Source organism: Contarinia nasturtii, unplaced genomic scaffold (assembly GCF_009176525.2).
Source record: "Contarinia nasturtii isolate CC-2019 unplaced genomic scaffold, AAFC_CNas_1.1 Cnas_scaffold_414, whole genome shotgun sequence".
Taxonomy (NCBI): Eukaryota; Metazoa; Arthropoda; class Insecta; order Diptera; family Cecidomyiidae; genus Contarinia; species Contarinia nasturtii.
In genome coordinates, this window is record NW_022197768.1 from 2608557 (window position 1) to 2626856 (window position 18300).

The following is an 18300-nucleotide window of genomic DNA, read 5'->3' on the forward strand; positions in this document are numbered from 1 at the left end:
CGATATCCAATTTATGAATATATATATGATATTGTATTGGTGATTTCGATACGTTCGGAATGATTTCTATCATTGGATGCAAATTGTTATTTGATTGTAATTGCGGTTTAAAGGCAGAAGCATATATATATATTCAAATGTGTTGGTATCTAAATCGATATGAAGCCGTATTTCAATTGCCTATTGTAATGATGAACGGTGCACAATGTTTGTCAATGAAAATGGTATTTAAATCGTCTTAATCACAACATTCTTACTGAATGAATGACTACTTTCTTTTTTCTTCATCGCTCTGCACATTTTCTGGAAAAACAATGTGCACCATCATCAAGCGCGGTATATGTGCTTTCGTTTAGAAAAAAATCGGTTAGCTAAGATTTGACAAAAATTGAATTTGTATTATTTATGTTTTCACATGTGTGACCATTTTGTTTAGTGTTGCATTTTATATTGTTTTCTTCTTTTTTTTTAGTTTTTCCTCTAAATTCATAAGAATCAATATCGGTGAAATTCGGTGAAACTATAGCATTGTTTAGTAGTATTTTGAACGTGTACTTTCTATTATCAAATTGCACTGGGAAAGAAAGAACATAAAATTGAATGTTTTATAATTATTATCTGATTTTATAGATTTTTTTCATTTTTTTTGCCTACACACTATTCTGATCCAATTATATCACTGTTACATACGTTTCATATATTTGTTTTTTTTTCGGGAAGAAAATGACATTAATTGTAAAAAATATGATTATTGCGATTATTGTTTGTTATTGTTTTATATTGAAGAAGATGCCTGATGAAATCACAAAAGATTAGTAAAAAAGAACAACGTGATTATACATTATGACATTTTTACAGGTATTCCTTTTCTTTAAAAATGGGCATTGAGAAGAAAAATAAAGAATAAAATAAACGAAAAATGTGTTACATCCACTATGAAACAAAACAAATCCAAATTGATTGAATTGCAAATATTGTACAAAAATTATTATTTTTATTTGTTTTGAGAGGTGGGAAAAGCGACGAGCACGAAAACTGTCTCACTGCTGTCCCCACCTCAAATACTACGTATTTTATTGGTATGTGTTTGTACATTTATACCACAAACATAGAGTTTTTCCTTCTTCTTCTTTCATTCATCTGTTCTCCTTTTGTTTTCTTCATTGCGAAAGTTAACAATTTCAACTTCTTCTTCATCTTCTTCTTTGACTTTAATTTTAATTACAAATTATCACATTGATTTTTAATGTGGAAATGAGTGTGTGTATATATATCTCTCGTTTAGTTTCTGCATCTTTTCAATTTTTATTAGCGGAGAAAAATCTTGTAAAATTTGTCATCAATCATTCGATTTGGAAACGGATTTGGGATTCGTAACTGTTATCTGACCGAATAAATGTTTTTGAAGTTTTATCACGAAAAACGGAAATTTGTGGATTTTCGTGTAAAACAAATGCGGTGAAACAATGACTTCTTTCATTCACTCTCATTTCCTAAAATCAACGATTTTATCTTTATAAATCAAAAGCAAATATCATCTGAAATAGATACGAAAATTCAATTACACGTTTGGTCGTTCGATTGCTATTAATTTGTTTGTTTCTATCATTTGTATTTTCTTTTTGTTTAAATTCCCTGAATCAATCAACATTTAATAGACCCCGAACTTTTAAATGCTTTGCAATTTTGACTTTTATAGAATAGAGAGTGTTGAAGCGTCGATGTAATTCACGCTGGATTGCATTTTACGTTTATTTGGTTAGATTTACATTCTTGTTATTGATATTTCTCATGGTTTTTTTCTTTTCGTTAATTTTTATCGAATTTGTCGTGGAATACTACTAATAAATGCAAATTCTCTCAAATAAATCTCAATTTTGGCGATTTTTTTATCAAACACAGAAAACAAAAATGACCAAAATTAAGATTCAACCGCTCACAATTATTTGGAAAATGTACGTTTTTAACATCCATTTTGAGAATTGCGAATCAACAGTATTGCAAACAAATTACTTCACAATCATTTTCATTTTTATTTTATAAATCTAATGGTGGATTTCATTTATTGTTTTTTTTTTCTAGCTCATTCTTTTCTGTTTTACTTTTCAATCGCCAATCAATGTTGTAATTGATCGATTTATGATGTGTGATTTTTTGTTTGTTTGACTCATTTGGTTAGTGTGCAGAATGTTTTTTTTTTTGTTGTTTTTCAATTAAATTCTCTTCAATATTAATTTTAGTTTTGTTATTCGAGTGTATTATGTGTGTTTGTGAGAGTGCTCTGGCTTTGCTCATCTTTTTTTTCATGCTTTCTTAAATACGATCGAATTTTTGATTCGTTGTCGCTTCCAATATTTATATCTCACGCAAATTTGTACAAATAGGTTTTTAGTGTAAAAAAAGACAAGGCTTACTGAAGAAAAAAAATGTATAAACATAACAATAATGATTCTTTTTTTATAATGACTAAATTTTTTTTTCTCTCATTATTTTTATGCTATGCAGTCGTTCACATTAGAAAAATTCTCTCTTCACTTACTTGGTTTCTAAATTTAAATTTATCAAACGTATTAATTTTTTATTTTGTGTTTTTTTTGTATCATTTTTTTCATATCATATTTTTGCTTTCTTATTCTTTTCGATTTTTTTCTGGTGTTGTTACATTCCAATAAGAGAGAAAAGAGTGATTTCGATGGATCATCGAAAATTCTGTACTAAAAACGACTCTATGCATATGAATGTGTGCGCAAAGGCATGTTTTTATTCGCACCATCTAACATATCTATCAGTTTCTCGGCGCTCTGAGGAATTTTATATGTATATATATATGTTTATATGTATATTGTCACATAGTGCAGGTTATATGTGAACTGGGGAATTTAAGGAAACATTTGAAAGTCTTCAAAAATGTGTTTGTATGTGTGTGCAAAATGGTTTGGAAATTACACACAAAACTTGAACGAAACTCATGAAAGACACTTCGCCTACAAATTCAATTGCAGTTAATCAACTCAAGATCGATACGTCCACCATTTTTCACATATTCTATATATTTTCGTTTTTCATCTTTTATTGTTTTTTTTTTATAAATTTCTTCGGTTTTATAAACTAAATTCTGTTTAATAATTCGTTTTTATTACATTTTCATCAATGCTCTTCCGTATGTGGAGAGAGTTTCGCTCAATTTTCCAGAATGGTATTTCCTTTTCTTTCGTTTTGTTTTTATTATATGTTTGTTTTATTTTTAAGTAATGGAAGCCAGTACCATACGAGAGAGTGAGAGTGTGTGAGAGGTTTTAACTTTTACATTGCTCTCAAATTCAAAAGTATTAAATATCATATCTATATGTTAATGTACCCTCTCGTTGTTGCTCTCTTGCAAATTTGTTTTTTTTTTTTTTTTGTATTTTCCATGCCAATTATTTTTTCTTTAATTACGCAAAAGAGTTTACTATTTTTTTCTATAAAAATGCTTATGTTTTGTTAAAATTTCAGTCGATCGTATTGCTTAATTTATAGCATCATCTCTAAGGATTTTTTTGTGTGGATTTTTTTGTAGTTTTAGCGATTTTTTTGCTTAGTTCAACTTAAATATCATTTTTGTTTTCTAAAAAAAAATCTACAAGAAATTTTTTAAAAAATATTATTTTCTCTGATTCAAGTAACATTTAATTGATTTTTTACCATAACTATATCTCGATTTGGACTGGTTAAGAAGAAGAAAAAAAACAAAAGGAAAATCTTCATCAAATTGCTTTGTGAATAAAAAAAATATGTATATAGGTAAACAAGAATCGATTACGATTACAATTGTTTGCTCTTCTACAGTTGGACTTAATTGAAGAAGAAAGTTCATGAACCAATGAAAAAAAAATAGAAAAAAAAAATGTGAATGGTTTTGAGTCCAAATAAAAACTCGTTAACCGCTTGCTGTTTGCGGGGGTGGACTTCGAATTGAAATATCCGATCGTCGCATAATGCGTCGTTGTAGTAGAACTGATTCCGATGGTGGTGATAGACCAACGCTTAGGCTTGAATCTTCATCAAAATCGACGGTGTGTCGACATTCGTTGCGCCAGTTAATGCCAGTGTTTGCTGAAGATTCATATCCTTTACCTTTGCCACCATACGCATGATGCTCGTTCTGATATTTCTGATACGGCTGCTGTTGTTGCTGCTGCATTTTACGGTAGCCGTTATTATTGTTTGCCGCATTGTGATGGTAGAGAGCAGCGGCTCTATCGATGTTCGATGAATTCACATAATTATTCGTAAAATTACGATAAGTTTTGAAACCCATCGCTGGCATATTCCCTATGTAGTCATCATCATCATCATCAGTAAGCGCAGAGCAAAATGAGCGAAATAAAGAGAGAAAAAAAGAAATAGAAATAAATCAATCAATCGAACAATAAAAAAAAAACAATCAGCCGTTACATTTCTATTTAAAGAGTTATAATGCGATGACTAAACAAAATCAAAATAAGAAGAAAATCACATTGAAAATCATTCCACTCACTTGTTTGTTGTTTATTCTCCAAGGAATTGCTGTTGCTGCGATAACGCCAATTTTCTTCTGGTCGAATATTGTTACGTGTATTAATAGCCATGGGTTTTTTCTGTTGGGCATGGCTATCCTGGATCTCGTGACGAATATTCGACGATGGCACATTCTTGGCGTTCGCATCGAGACCAGAATTTTTCACTATCACTTGCGGTTTTTTAAATGGTGACTCAACAATTGTAGCATTTGTATCGGAATCATCCATTGATAACTTTTCTATAATACTACCTAGGCCATTCGATGTAGCGTACATTTTTAATGCGGATTGTGAACGACGATTGGCTGCGGCTGCTGCTGCTGCTGCAACTGCATTCGATTGCATTTGATGTTCGTTCAATGAGCGCACAGCGTCATTTAGTTGCTCTTCAATGGAAAGCATTTGTTTTTTCGTTGCTGGCACTTTTCTTAAGCTCAGATCCGAATCCAAGTCAGAAATTCTCTCTCGTTGTTCACCATCATACAATTCACTATTGCATCCATCATCATGGTTGATATTGTAGATGTTGGTGCCGTTGTCATTCATCGAATCGACCAAATGATTGTCGTCAGCTGGAGGTGTGGACTCGCTTGAATTGTGCAACGTTTCATCGTCGCCGTCATCATTGCTATTCGATCGATTAATATGAGATGCATTTGTAATCGATGGATCAGCACGTACACCAGCTCGTGATGGATGGTAAATGTTCGGACGTTCTTTATTCATGTAATCGTATTTCATTGAAAAATGCTGCATTATTACACGTTTCACAGCCATTGCAGATTCGGCAAAGTGACTCAATTCACGTGCCGATTGGTTACTGTTCATGCAATCATGTCATTTAATGTGACAAGCGAAAATGGAAAAAAAAGAAAAAAAAAAGACAAAGTCGAATATATAAATATGTGATTAGAAAAGAATCCAATTTGAAATGGAAATACAGGATAATGGTATCACATAAGCATATATGATTAAATGTAACACCGCAATGCAACAATAAATGCATCGATGACGGCAACAATTCATTTAAATTTAATTATCACTAAATAGGTGGTAATCTTGTTACTTACCGTCTAATAATACCCGGTGTTTTCAATGCTCTATGTCGCCGCTCCATCATCATTTTATCGGCATTTTCGCTTTCGGCCATTTTGATCCATGGATGATGTAGCACAGCTTCTGCGCTCAATCGTTTTGGGGCATTCTTCACTAGAAGGCCTCTTATCAAATCTTTTGCTTCATTGCTTACGTCTGCCCATTCACTATCTGGAAAACTGAATCGACCTGTTTTTTGTTATTCGTGTGATGAAAGAGACACAGACAAAAAATCCAGTTAATCATTTTTTTATTGGCGGTGAAACAGTTGGCGGTGATTGCATCAGATTTGAAAGTAAACGAATTATCTTACCTTCTTGAATTGATTCGAATAGCAATTTTTGGCAATTTTTACAGTTCTCGCCACGGTTCCAACCACAGTCTTCTTCACAATTACCCGAAAAAGGAGGATAGCCACAGAGTAGGATGTAGGCTATGACACCCAATGACCATAGATCGCATCGCTTATCATAGTAATTGGCTTCACCTTCAAACAACGTCACTACTTCTGGTGCCATGAACTCGGCACTGCCGACCTATCAAAGATCACGACAATTAAACAACGAAACGAAGAAAAAAGAACGAAAAAAAAACATGTACACATTAAATGCTTGTCCAGAATAAGATAATGAAGTATTACTACACAAAAAAAGGTACACACGAAATATGGAATTGACTCTTTTCTCCTTTGCCATAAAATTTGTTTTCTCTCTCTCTCTCTCTCTCTCTCTCGAATTACGTGAGAACAATACATCGTGAAACAAATGAAATTTATGGAACAAATCTATTTCCATCTTTCTCCACACAATTCTTAAATATGAATTTTTAATTATACAGTAATTGAATGCTTTTATATCTTTTTTTTTGGTCTCACAAATAATTTGGAGGGAATAATGTATGAACCTAAATAAAGGCTCATGTTTATTTCATATTGCCAAAAAAAAAAACAAATTGTTTTATTTTTTGCCATAAAGAGTTTTGGTCTTTGATCTCTTTAAATTTATGAGTCAGAATGAGATGGTTCAATTGTTTTGAACATTTTTTTTTCTTTGGTTGAAGTTGTTTTTTTTTTTAGTTTGTCTCTGTTATCACTTATCACTATTAATTGTGATAACCTTGCAAATTATAAACAACGAATGTAGCATTGTGCAAATACATTGTAAAATACCCCAAAATATTATGCCATTTCAATTGCGACGTTTTCTTTATTAAAATCGCACATCACAATTTTGTGGGTGTGTTTGTGTATATGGTAAGCAAATTTTAATCGGATTTGCGATTTCACTATCGTTGAGCGATTGCTATGGTAATCACGTGGTGGTTCCGCACTTAGTTTTATGCGCAGAAACAAACAACCAATGGAAATTATTTAATAAATCATGAAATAATCAATTGAATTCGGAGTATAATTAGTCATTTGGTCAATTCATGTTTTGCGTTTTAACAAAAAAAAAAAAAAATACCGAGCGTAAACAACAATATTCGATTTCATTTCGAAATGAGACCAACACGTCGATATTATTCTCAGAACCAAAAAGCCGATTGTCGAAATGCTGTACACTATTATGATCATAGGTATATCGTTTACCAAAACATAGTAAATGTATTTTTATTAAACGTTCGGTCAGAATTGGTCGTCATATTAATTTTATGGCAAATTTATCTACACGTTTCATACATGCGAAAAAAAGAACGAATAATATTGCTTTTTTTATTGTAAGGCACATCCAGCATACGTTAAAAAAAAGAAAAAGAAACAAGAGCCGCAACAGTTAGAAATAGAATAAGCGGAAGAGAGAGAAGACGCCACACACGACAACTGTGGCAATAGAGAGAAGAGCGAAAAAGAATTGCGCAGTTAGTGTTGAGATAAGTGAGAATAGAGATAAAATGGCAAAACCAGGGAAGCAAAGTATTATGTGAATTGAAATAAGATTCAATAAGTTGCTCTTCGTGGCTTCTTCATAATATCACTAGATTACTCCTGTCTCGAAAACATTTTATGTACTGGTGTTAATTGCTAAAACTGCTGTGCCGTCGTCGTCGTCGTTGCCACCACCATCGTTGTTTTTATTATTATTATTCTTGCTGTTGTTGGTCGTGCGCTGTTTTCTTCTCTTTTTCTTTCATGGTTTTCACTTTTTATTCCCCAATTGTGTTATGTCATAATAGCGTAAACGAAAATACAGAATAAGAAGGAATCAACAAGAATATACGAATGAATTAGCCAAACGAATTTTTCGAAAGACGCAATTACAATGAGAGAATAAGGGAAACATGTGAATCGTAACAAATATTACATAAAAATTAAAATGCCGGCATTCAGCTTGGATTGTATAGCGGCCGATTTTGCTACTTCTGTTTTGCTCATCGAATAAAAAAAAAACAACAACACACAAACAAACCAAATGAAAGAGCACGAATAAGCATTGCGAATTATAGTGCGTAGTATGAAAATGACAATGGTTTCAGCGAAACCACATAGCAAATGCCGAATAAAATTTGATATGAATAGAAATGTTGCCCAGAATAAATATACACACAATCATTGTCTCATTTAATATTTATGGAGTGTTGAATGTTATCGGAAACCAGAATAAGATATCTAAAATTGTGATTTCATATTACATAGAACATCGTAATTGATGATTGTATTTATTTTGCTATTTTATGGATTTGCCATCGCTGATTTGGCAAAACGAGCGTTGCCAAAAGCAACGTGTATTTGTGAATGGGCACAAAAAAAAAACATTAACGAACTGAGGAAAAAAAATGTAATCGCCTAAAGAAACACGGTGAAAGATTCTTGTTTTTAATGAAGCGCATGCCTGAACTCTCTTGCATGACACATGAGAAATAGAAAATTATATAATCGCCTCTGTGCCATATACCGGTCGCATTACAAGTCAAAGCAGGACAACTATATCAACAAACAGATATCTGCGCGAAATTTTCTACTGCGTAAATTGTGAACCACGTGTTTTTTACTTTCGGCACACACTCACTCAATGTTGCCGCTGATATAGAAATGTTTAATGAAGATACGGCACACTGTTGTCGTTACTTCATATACATATCTCCTTTTTGTTTCGTTCAATATGTTATTCAACATTCTCTACATCAACTCGGTCAATTAAGTTAAATTTTTTGAGGCCAATTGATATGAACAAAGTAAAGTAGAAAAAAAAATGTCTAATGTCTAACGAAAGATCGTGATATCACACACTGCAAATAAAAAAAAATGTACGCACACACAATTTCGCCCTGGCATTCGATTCAATTTAACGTGTGCCACTATCATTTCATCTGGTTATACGTCTCACCCGATTTGTGTATTATACATTTGACTGACGCCTGTATATGATTGTCATTTCCAAGGACATGTACACATTTTCGCAATATTGCGAATTCAATATTCTATTCCTATTTCGCAGGATTTTATTTATATAACTCTCAATTTGTGGAAAACAAATAATGATTAAGCCACTATATCGGTATTTATAGGTTCGGTATCGGTTTCTTTTCTATGTTTTAAATGAAGTAACAACGAATTCCATCGAACTTGGAATCTACGACGTATTAAATTTCTATTTTGTATGTGCCATTCGGTAAAAAGTCAACATCTGCTTACGCTTTCGACTTCAAACAACACACACGTACAAATAGGAACAAAAAAAAACAATAGGGAAATCATCACAATGCGAATTTGAAATTCATTTGCATTCATTTTCTATTGGTTTCCGGTAGCTTTTTGCCTAACACAATTTTAATATTTCCATTAATTCTTTTGATTTAATGCGATTTTTTTTGTTTTTTAACTATGTGATGCATAGATTTTTGTTCTATTTCAATTTGACTTCGCACATTCTTTTTATTGGTTCAATTTCTAACTCCCCAAGTCTGCTTCAGCAAACTACTTTAGTTATAGATCTTTCATTCCCTCTTTTTATATTATATTCGTCTCTTTTTTACTACCGTCCCGTTTTTTTTGCAATTGCGCTGCATTTCGGTGGTCGCTATTAAAATGGCTCATTTATTATTTATTCATCATCGTTTATTTTATTTTTGTTGTAAAAATAGCAACTGCAACAGCTGTCGGTATGTCTATTGATGATTTTATGCAAACATATTTTCTGTGCTATCCTTTTAATTTATTTGCTGTTGTTTTTTTTTTCTCGACCATTTGCCCATTCTTATTTATTTCAGCTCCTTCGGTTTATTCATTTTCACGTCATATATTACGCGAGAACGCAATTCAGCCAAAAGCATTTGCCACACTTTCCACATTATTTTTAGTAAGTCTTTGAGTTTTTTTTTTTTTTTTTTGGTTTGTGTGCTCTAGATCAATTTATACTTTAACCAACTTTGACAAGTGATATAAGAACGAAATTTGTGAATATTTACACGAATTTGTCATTATTTATTTTTTGAATAACGGACAAATTCGGTGTTTAGTCAATTCCATAAAATCGATATGCTCATAAACAGTTGAATTTAGTAATTAAAAAAAAAAACTTACCGGTGTTAATAGTAGTGGTGTAGCTGACGGTGATGACAATTCCGTGGTAAAGTTGATGCCAGATCCCAAGTCAAAATCACATATTTTAATTGGACACAATTTTTCCGTTGAGACACATAGAATATTTTCCGGTTTTAAATCACGGTGAGCAATTCCCTTTTTATGGAGAAAATCAAGACCCGATGCAATCTCCTTGATAATTTGAGCTGCCTCGTGCTCCGAAAAACGAACATGCTCTTGAATTCGCGTTAGCAACGGACCACCATTGATCTGTGTCATTTCATTGAAACATAATAAACCAAAATAGATAAGAAGAAGAAAAGAAAAACACATCATAAGCATTTGCGTACGTATTGTTTTGTGTGTGAAGCAAAAATACGCAATAGATACATGAAATGCGTTAAAACTATCGGTGAAAATAAATTATGATCAAATTACGGCCGTACCTTCTCAAACACCAGATAGAATTTATCCTCGTCTTCGAAGAATTCGATCAATTGCAGAATGCCAGGATGTCCTTGACAATGGTGGAATGTTTCCACTTCGCGAAAAACACGGGCACGTGCATGGCCTGGAATTTTGTCAATAATTTTCACGGCATATTCCAAATCTGTGTAAATATTTACACATGTTTGAACGGAAGCATATGCGCCCTCTCCCAAAATATCACCAGTTAGCTTGTACAATTCTGCATCATGCGTCAAGAGAAAAGCACACACACATGTAGATATATATAGATAGCGAACGGAGAAAAGAAGAAGAAAAAAAAACAAACAGAAACGATTAAGAAATGTGGCATAAAATACTAGGAAAAATAGAGTGAATTGGGTGAAATGTGACAAATTAATCTAATTTCCGTATTGCTGTGATGATTGAGCTGTCACCATGGACTGTTTTTGATTGCGAGTACGTGCCGATGATACACGCGCTTTGACGACATCGATCCGTTAAAATATAAATATAATAAACCGCGTTGGTTCCATTTTTTTCGATTTAGAATAAAGTTCAACGCCATAGAATCACCTTCTCTCTCACACTCTCTCACACGTATACGATATCCGAAATTTTTAGTGTCACATGTGACACACTAAATATGAATTTGGTGTTTTTCATCGTTATTGTCATAACAAAGCTAAAATTTATTTGCATGAGCGAGTGAATTTTTACTTTGTTGACGTTATCTCTAGCCAAATGTTATTCGATTTCCAAATGATTACAGCGAATCAATGTGGTGGCTATTTAAAGGCTCTCTGTGATATGTGACACCATTTTTCTCTTCCTGATTCATTTGATTCCGAGTATTGAACGTGTGTGAGAGATGTCGCACCAGCGGATGACGGTGACAACCATTGCGATGTTGATGATGAAATCAAGCGTTCAGAAAGACATACATTTATGCGAGCAATTGAATGATGCTTGCATCATTTGATGCGCATCGATTGTGCTGTCGCCATACATTTGGATCTTAGGCAGCGCACAACGAAAGCACTCGCGATGCGCATCAAATGATGCAAGCATCATTCAATTGCTCGCATAAATGTATGTCTTTCTGAACGCTTGGATGAAATAATTGATTGAATTACGATCGAATATAAAATGGGATCGAATTTACCTTTAAATGTAGATGATTGCATTGATGAGCTTGTTCGCTTCTTTTTGCGACGTTTGATTTTCATTTCTTCCTTCTGGCGATTGATTTCGGCTTGTCGTTCAGACTCCGTCATAGATGTTACTTCATTCGACTCATTTCCTGAAATTTCTTCACTCGAATAGCGTGAAATTTCATTGTGCGTGGCTGTAAAATTGATGAAATATGAAATAACTATAAGATTTTGTTGCATTTTTTTGGAACATTCAAAATTTTGTGGAAAAAAAACAATCATAATTAAACTGATTATTCTGTAAATGGCATTTTAATCTAAGAATGCTGCGTCGTAATATTTCCTGCACTGATTTTGGCTATATTTATAAATAAGTCGCTATTGAAACGAAACTTAAATTTCGATTTGTATGTATATATTCGTATGGTTTTGTTCGTTTGTTCGTATGTTCATGTATGTTATTTTTAATTTATTTCGATAACTTTTTCTTGGGTGCATTCTTTGAGTGAGCGATTTCCAGTTATGGTTCTTTTTTCATAATTCGAAACTCGTCGAAAAGTCAATATCGAGCACATTATTCGTGTGAATTGTGTGGCTGCGTGCAAAGAATCACAATGATCGCGCTGAACGTCGTCATTTGTGTGAACGCGAGCGACCGTTTCTGTTTGCGTGAAATGTGTGTGTGTATGTGTGTCTGTGTGTGAAATATGTCGATGATGTGATTAGAAATGTGATCAACGTACGGTATGGCATGGTTTGAAATTAAATTGAATGACGATGCGTAAGTGCGGGTGAGATGGAGAGTAAGGTATTTGGCCGCTCTATATTGTTCAAGTGAGATGCATAGAAATAGAGATTGTGCGATCGCAAAAGCGATTCCATAAATGCCACACGAATTTCATGTGCTCATGTCGCGCGAAACGTGAAACGAATCTTTTTGAAAATCAAACCTCACTCCTAGAGATGATACATATTTGAAACGTGTTTTTTTCCACACTGCAAATGTATTCAATAATTCTATATAATTTTGGTTTTTGGCTTTTTTACCTTTAAATTATCTCTCTTTCTGTGTGTATTTGTATTTTGTCTCTTTCAACAGCTTGATGATGTTTATTTTCATTTTTTTAATGCCTTTTCAGCGCTGTGCGAATGGAATTGTGTGCGAAAACAGGCGTGGCTTATTTGCAGTTGTAATTACATACATATTATCAACTATTTTGCATGTTATTCTATTTCATTGTGATCTAACTCTCTTTCTTATTTGCCATTCGTCGTCAAATACAAATATACGATAAGCTGAACTGCCAAGACGATCGTACTCGTATTTGTATGCGTACATACGATGTGAAGAAAAAGTAGAATAACAAAAGCAACAAAGAGAAATAAGAGAAATGTATATTGTTCTGCTTTTCAGTGCGCATAAATATTAATTAATTCATATAATTTGCGATAATGAGCTTAACTTAAAAAAATTTAAATGTTTCTTTTTTTTTGTTTGCCATATTGTCTTTAATTTGAGTTGAATTGGTGATTGTACCGATTGTATTTGTAACGCTGACTTCTGTGATCCCATTTTATCTCGATCAATATACATGTGGACATGCAGACATACCATTTGGCAAAACTTGTGTTGATTGGAAATGAATGAATATAAAAAAAATCAACACATCATCATCAACAACAACACATAAGATTAGCATCGTACGATTGAATCGCTTGGAACGGGTACAGTTTTTGTTCCTGCATAGACAAGTGCATCGATTTGTTGTGTTTATTACTTTTTAATTGAATATATGATGAAAAAAGACAATGATATTTTAGATTCATTTTTCATCAACGATCTGAACTGATCTCATAGTTCGATTAAAGCGACATTAAGAAACAAGACTCACTAAAGAAATGACAGTGGTGGTGTGTGCGTCTATCTCTCTCTCTCACTCTTTCTCAGTGTGTGCGCAACAACACTTTATTTTTAAAATAAATTCACTTCACTCCCAACTTGTTTGCATTTTGTGCTATGAATCAATATTTAATTTCGTCACATTTTTGTCGCAGCTGCAACAACCATGGCTTTTCTTAATTCATATATCGCCAGCTCATAATGTCACAATTTTTATTTCGTCTGCCTCGATCCTAATTTGTCAACTATGTATAATACAACAGCAACACAATCAATACAGAATAAGAGACACCTATATAGCATCTTAACCCTTCCAAAGTATGGATCTTTTACAATACCGATTTTATTTTTTCATTCTTCCTTTGGCCAATTTATGACCGAAATCACTTGAACAAGTTTTTTTTACTCTTCCTCTTTTTTCACTAACACCTCTTCAATTTTGCTTTGTATAAATGATGCCTGAAATTGAAGCATGAGAGGGGGAGGGAAGTCATCACACAATATTTGTGAGGTGGTCAATATAAATAAAGTTAATCCAAAACTATACACACATTTCGCATAGTTGACTAAAGCAACCAAACGGCAGGCATATGCAGTAGAGGGTTAAGCTCATTTATATGAACCAGTTTTGTCAGCCATCACACTTTGGCTCCTGGTGCATGTGCATTTTCTAATACAGAAAACATCAAACAACAAACCAGAAAATGTTTTTTTTTCCTTTAGCTGCCTTTTTCTCTTTCTCCGTCGAAAATAAGAAAACACAAAGACGAAAAAAAATAACACACTCAGATTGTACTCACAGTACAACATAATCGCGAACAAAGAAATTGAAGAAAAAAAACGTTCATGTTTGCTCATGTAAACGAGCTATTTATCGCTCGAACAAAACCCATGTATTTTACATTAAAAGGCCTGAGCTGATACATAAGTAATTAAAATTCATTCGCATTAAAAAAAATCCATTGAATTAGAAGGAGAAGAAGAGAGGCGAACAAAATGAATGATGAAAAAACAACAGGCCCAACGAAAAAAGAAATATGAACGGCCCCAAAAAAATAAACGAAGACAAAATCATGTATACTCAAACACCGACGCGACGCATACAATCATTTTATAACAACGCAATACTCACAAAAATTGATATCAAAATGCATACAATCATGGGCTTGTTTCAAGTTGACTCTCTAAATAACAATCACCAAAGTAGCAGAAGCAAACGCGTTTTGAACGAAATGAAACAAATACACGAACACATCATCAACAACAACAACAACAACAACAACAAGCACACCAAGGCCTAATCAAAATATTGCTTCCATCTGATCGAAGAAAATGAAGAGAAAAAAAAACAACAAAAACCGTATGATTTTTGTTGTATATACTTGCAACTGTGTTTATATGCGGCGATTCACGTACGCCACTCTCTTGACAATATGTGCGAGAGTGAGCAATAGCCTGTTCATTCCTGTTCACTTGGGATGTTGTTGTTGTTGCTTCTGTTTTGCTTGTTATTTGTTCGTTTCGTTCGTTTGTTTTATTTCTTTTGTTGTGTCGTTACACATTTTTCAAGCCGAAATTTTTTCGATTGTCATTGCAAGTCCGTCGACCAGCCTAAAGTCAAGAATTAAGTGTGTTTGTGTGTGTTTTTTTTTTCTCTTCTCGTTGTTCGCGTAATGTGACGAATGCTCATAAAATTAAAGCCATTTTTATACAGATTTGTATAAAAGTCATTTCATTTTATCTGTATACAGAGCAAAAACCACTGTGCAAAAAATATATAGCTTAGTGTACAATACTCACAGAAACATCAACATGCATACATATAAATAAAAATGAACGTCACACACATACAGATGCTCGTCGCGACTAGGAAAAGAAAATATATATGAACGCGTGAGCGCATTGCATCTTTAAAAATGATTTGTAATGGTAGTGGTGATCAGGCCACATATGTTTTCCCGAAACGGTTGTATGCATTTATATTGTACTTTCTGTTTTGGTATTGAGCACCCAAATCTCTGTGTTTGAAAATGGCTGTGGTTGTTTTACATTTGATGCATTTATGTAGTTGAGATATACGTTTTTATTCTCTCCATCAAACTATGTTATTTTATTTAATTTTTGTTTCCATCACTTTATTCTGATGTGAATGTGTGTGTGTGTGTTTTATTTGGTTAAATTTCATTCATTTCAACTTTTGGAAATTATAGACTTAAAGTATTTAATGTATTTGTGGTTTATGTGACATCTACCAATATCCACTACATTTATACCAAGTATCGTCACTCTATTGCCTATTTGGTATTTTATCTAATATTAGTGAATGTATGACTCTCTCAATTTTTTTTCTCTCTATCTCTATGTGTGTGTCAATGCACACAAACAGAATCTAATGCTAATTATTCAAAACTTATAAACATTTTTTCGAGAATATTCGAATAGAAAAGCGTAACACTTACTCGAATTCGCGTCATTTAAATTTTCTTCGAGAATTTGTTTCACCATTTTGTACAAAAAGGAAAATCTAATGAAAAATACAGTTGCTGTTGGATTGATTTGGTCGGTTCAATTGTGTATTCCGATTTCCGCTTCTTCTTTTTTTAATGTTGATTTCTCTTGACGAATGGTATGATGTTTTGGTTTTCCACTGTGTGGTGGCTTCTTTTTTTTTGATTGTTTATTTGCCGCAATTAAACAAAATGAAGACGATTTGATGATTAGCTTCCAAATGGCGTTACAATTCTGATGCTGTTCGCTTCTTTTTCATAAACTATAATCATTCGGGGATGTGATTGGTTGCTCCTGGTAAATATAGTTCCGATTTGATTAATTGATTTGTGTGTGCACAATGACAGTCCAAAAAAAATTGAGTTGGTTTGGCCCGTCGATCGTATTATGGCTTTAAACTCTCTTCACTGAAAATTTGGCAACGTGCTCTCTCTTCTCTAATTTCCTTCCAACCAGTTATCAACCATTGAATTAATTTTTGTAAGGATCAATGCTTTCTGCACAATTTCCAAAATGAAGATAAATGAAAAGTTCGATTGATTTTTATTATTATTTTTGTTTTGTTTTGGCTTTCAAATGACGAGTACTGTTCCAGTGGCTGAGACCAGTATGTCAAAAAATGATGGTATTCAATTCTATTCTGATGATGCCGCTGTTGATGATGAAAATTTGCGCTTATTGCCAATGAATTGTTGATTCGTTCATGAGAATAAATGTCGATGTGACAAATCGCATTTATGCAAACAGAAAATTGTGAAGAATTGGCTTTTTCACACGTCGAAAATGGAATTTTGGCCTGTAGTTTTTGTTGGTTTTCTCGAATTTCGGCTATATACCAATAGCAATGCTGATGTGTTGATTCGTGTAAGTGCGCGTGTGTTTGTGTAGATTCACCTTTCGATGATGACACTTTTTCTTTGCATACGAAATTTACGTTGAGTTTAGCGAAACGACGCTTGAAACATTAACACGATTTAAAGATTTTTGGTATAAAAACAAACATTTAGAATTAGAATCAACCGGGATAAACTTTCATTCAAGTCGGGAGAAAATTAATCGCTTTTCTTTGTTGTTGTTGTTGTTGTTGTTGTTGCTGCTATTATTGATGATTTAGAACATTTGTTTCACATTGACGTTTTGAATGATGTTGTTGTTGCTCCGTTTTAAATTTACTTTAACTTTCTTTAAATTTTTTAGATAGAAATATTAACAACACACAATTTATTATTACTTTTGGTTATTAATTATTTTGTTTAAATTACAAAAAAGAAACTGTCATCACTGGATATGGTATTAATTAATTCGATTTTTATAAGATTTGAACTCGGGTGAAAATTTGTTGTTGTTTTACTTTTATTTACGAATGAATCGAAATGTCGTAAGAAATTTACTTTGAGAAATTTTTTATTTTATTATTTTACTTTAACTTGTTTACTTTTTTTTAAATATATATTACCGACTTGTTGTTATAGCATTTATAGCGCAAAAACTTGTTACAAATATTGTGTAATATATTTACATATATTTTTTTTATTTTATTCTTTTTGTTTGAAAAATGATGTTAAAAAAAAGAATCCCTAAAATAGCGGACAAAGGCCGATAAATTTCATCAGATTTAGCTACCGCTCCATAGTTTACATTCGATCCCTACAATGGTTGGTTTCCGACTGTAGCTCCGTTGAAAATTATTTTCAATCGCCATATTTTTTTTTGTTCGTTCGTCGAGTTTGAGCTGTGAGAATGTGTGCGTGCACTGCTTGCTAACGTATATTTAACGTTTATACAGAAATGTTGTTGTATCAAATATGTATGTGGCGATTACAACCAAATGTATACACATTACACTTTGATTGATTGTATACACGATGACGTTCGCTTGTATTTTTCTGTACGTACAGGACGAATGTGTGCAATTGTGTGAATCGAATTTGCACACTTCAAAAACGAATAGGAAAAAAACAAACAAATTTTTGCGTATTATATTACGGCTTTTGCTCTACGTGTGTTCACATGTACAAAGACATAATTGTAATAAATTCTGATGGTGAGCATTTTTTTCCATAGAAAGAAAAACACACACAAACTCACTTTGTGTTATTTTATTTTAACTTGATTTAACGATAACACCACGTCAAA

General features: G+C 32.8%; 2 protein-coding genes across 3 annotated transcripts in view; one reads left to right on the forward strand and one right to left on the reverse strand.

Moving 5' to 3' along the window:
• Window positions 1-956: 956 nt before the first annotated feature.
• LOC116338873 (calcium/calmodulin-dependent protein kinase type IV) lies at window positions 957-17818 on the reverse strand. Of its 2 annotated transcripts, none has more exons than XM_031764397.1 (8): window positions 16116-17818; window positions 11768-11950; window positions 10602-10843; window positions 10156-10425; window positions 5950-6172; window positions 5612-5825; window positions 4520-5361; window positions 957-4314 (listed from the first exon to the last, which is right to left on the reverse strand). In XM_031764397.1, exons 1-8 carry the CDS (start codon window positions 16159-16161, stop codon window positions 3920-3922), a joined length of 2415 nt encoding a protein of 804 aa, XP_031620257.1. In that variant the 5' UTR covers window positions 16162-17818; the 3' UTR covers window positions 957-3919. The 2 variants fall into 2 exon arrangements, with proteins under 2 accessions (XP_031620257.1, XP_031620259.1); XM_031764399.1 differs by lacking the exon at window positions 16116-17818 and adding an exon at window positions 12804-13074.
• Window positions 9874-18300, forward strand: part of LOC116338874 (kinesin-like protein KIF19) — a 29424-nt gene continuing 20997 nt past the window's right edge. Inside the window, exon 1 of the transcript XR_004200935.1 lies at window positions 9874-9931. The gene's annotated coding sequence lies outside the window, so the exon portion shown is untranslated. The remainder of the gene's footprint in view (window positions 9932-18300) is intronic.

Bases quoted from the DNA above. Each gene is read 5' to 3' on its own strand.
- LOC116338873 (XM_031764397.1), bottom strand. From the start codon at position 16,161: ATGGTGAAACAAATTCTCGAAGAAAATTTAAATGACGCGAATTCGA. The intron at 11,951-16,115 runs GTAAGTGTTACG...TCAATTTTACAG, and splicing joins TTTAAATGACGCGAATTCGA to CCACGCACAATGAAATTTCA. The intron at 10,426-10,601 runs GTACGGCCGTAA...GAAATGACACAG, and splicing joins TCTATCTGGTGTTTGAGAAG to ATCAATGGTGGTCCGTTGCT.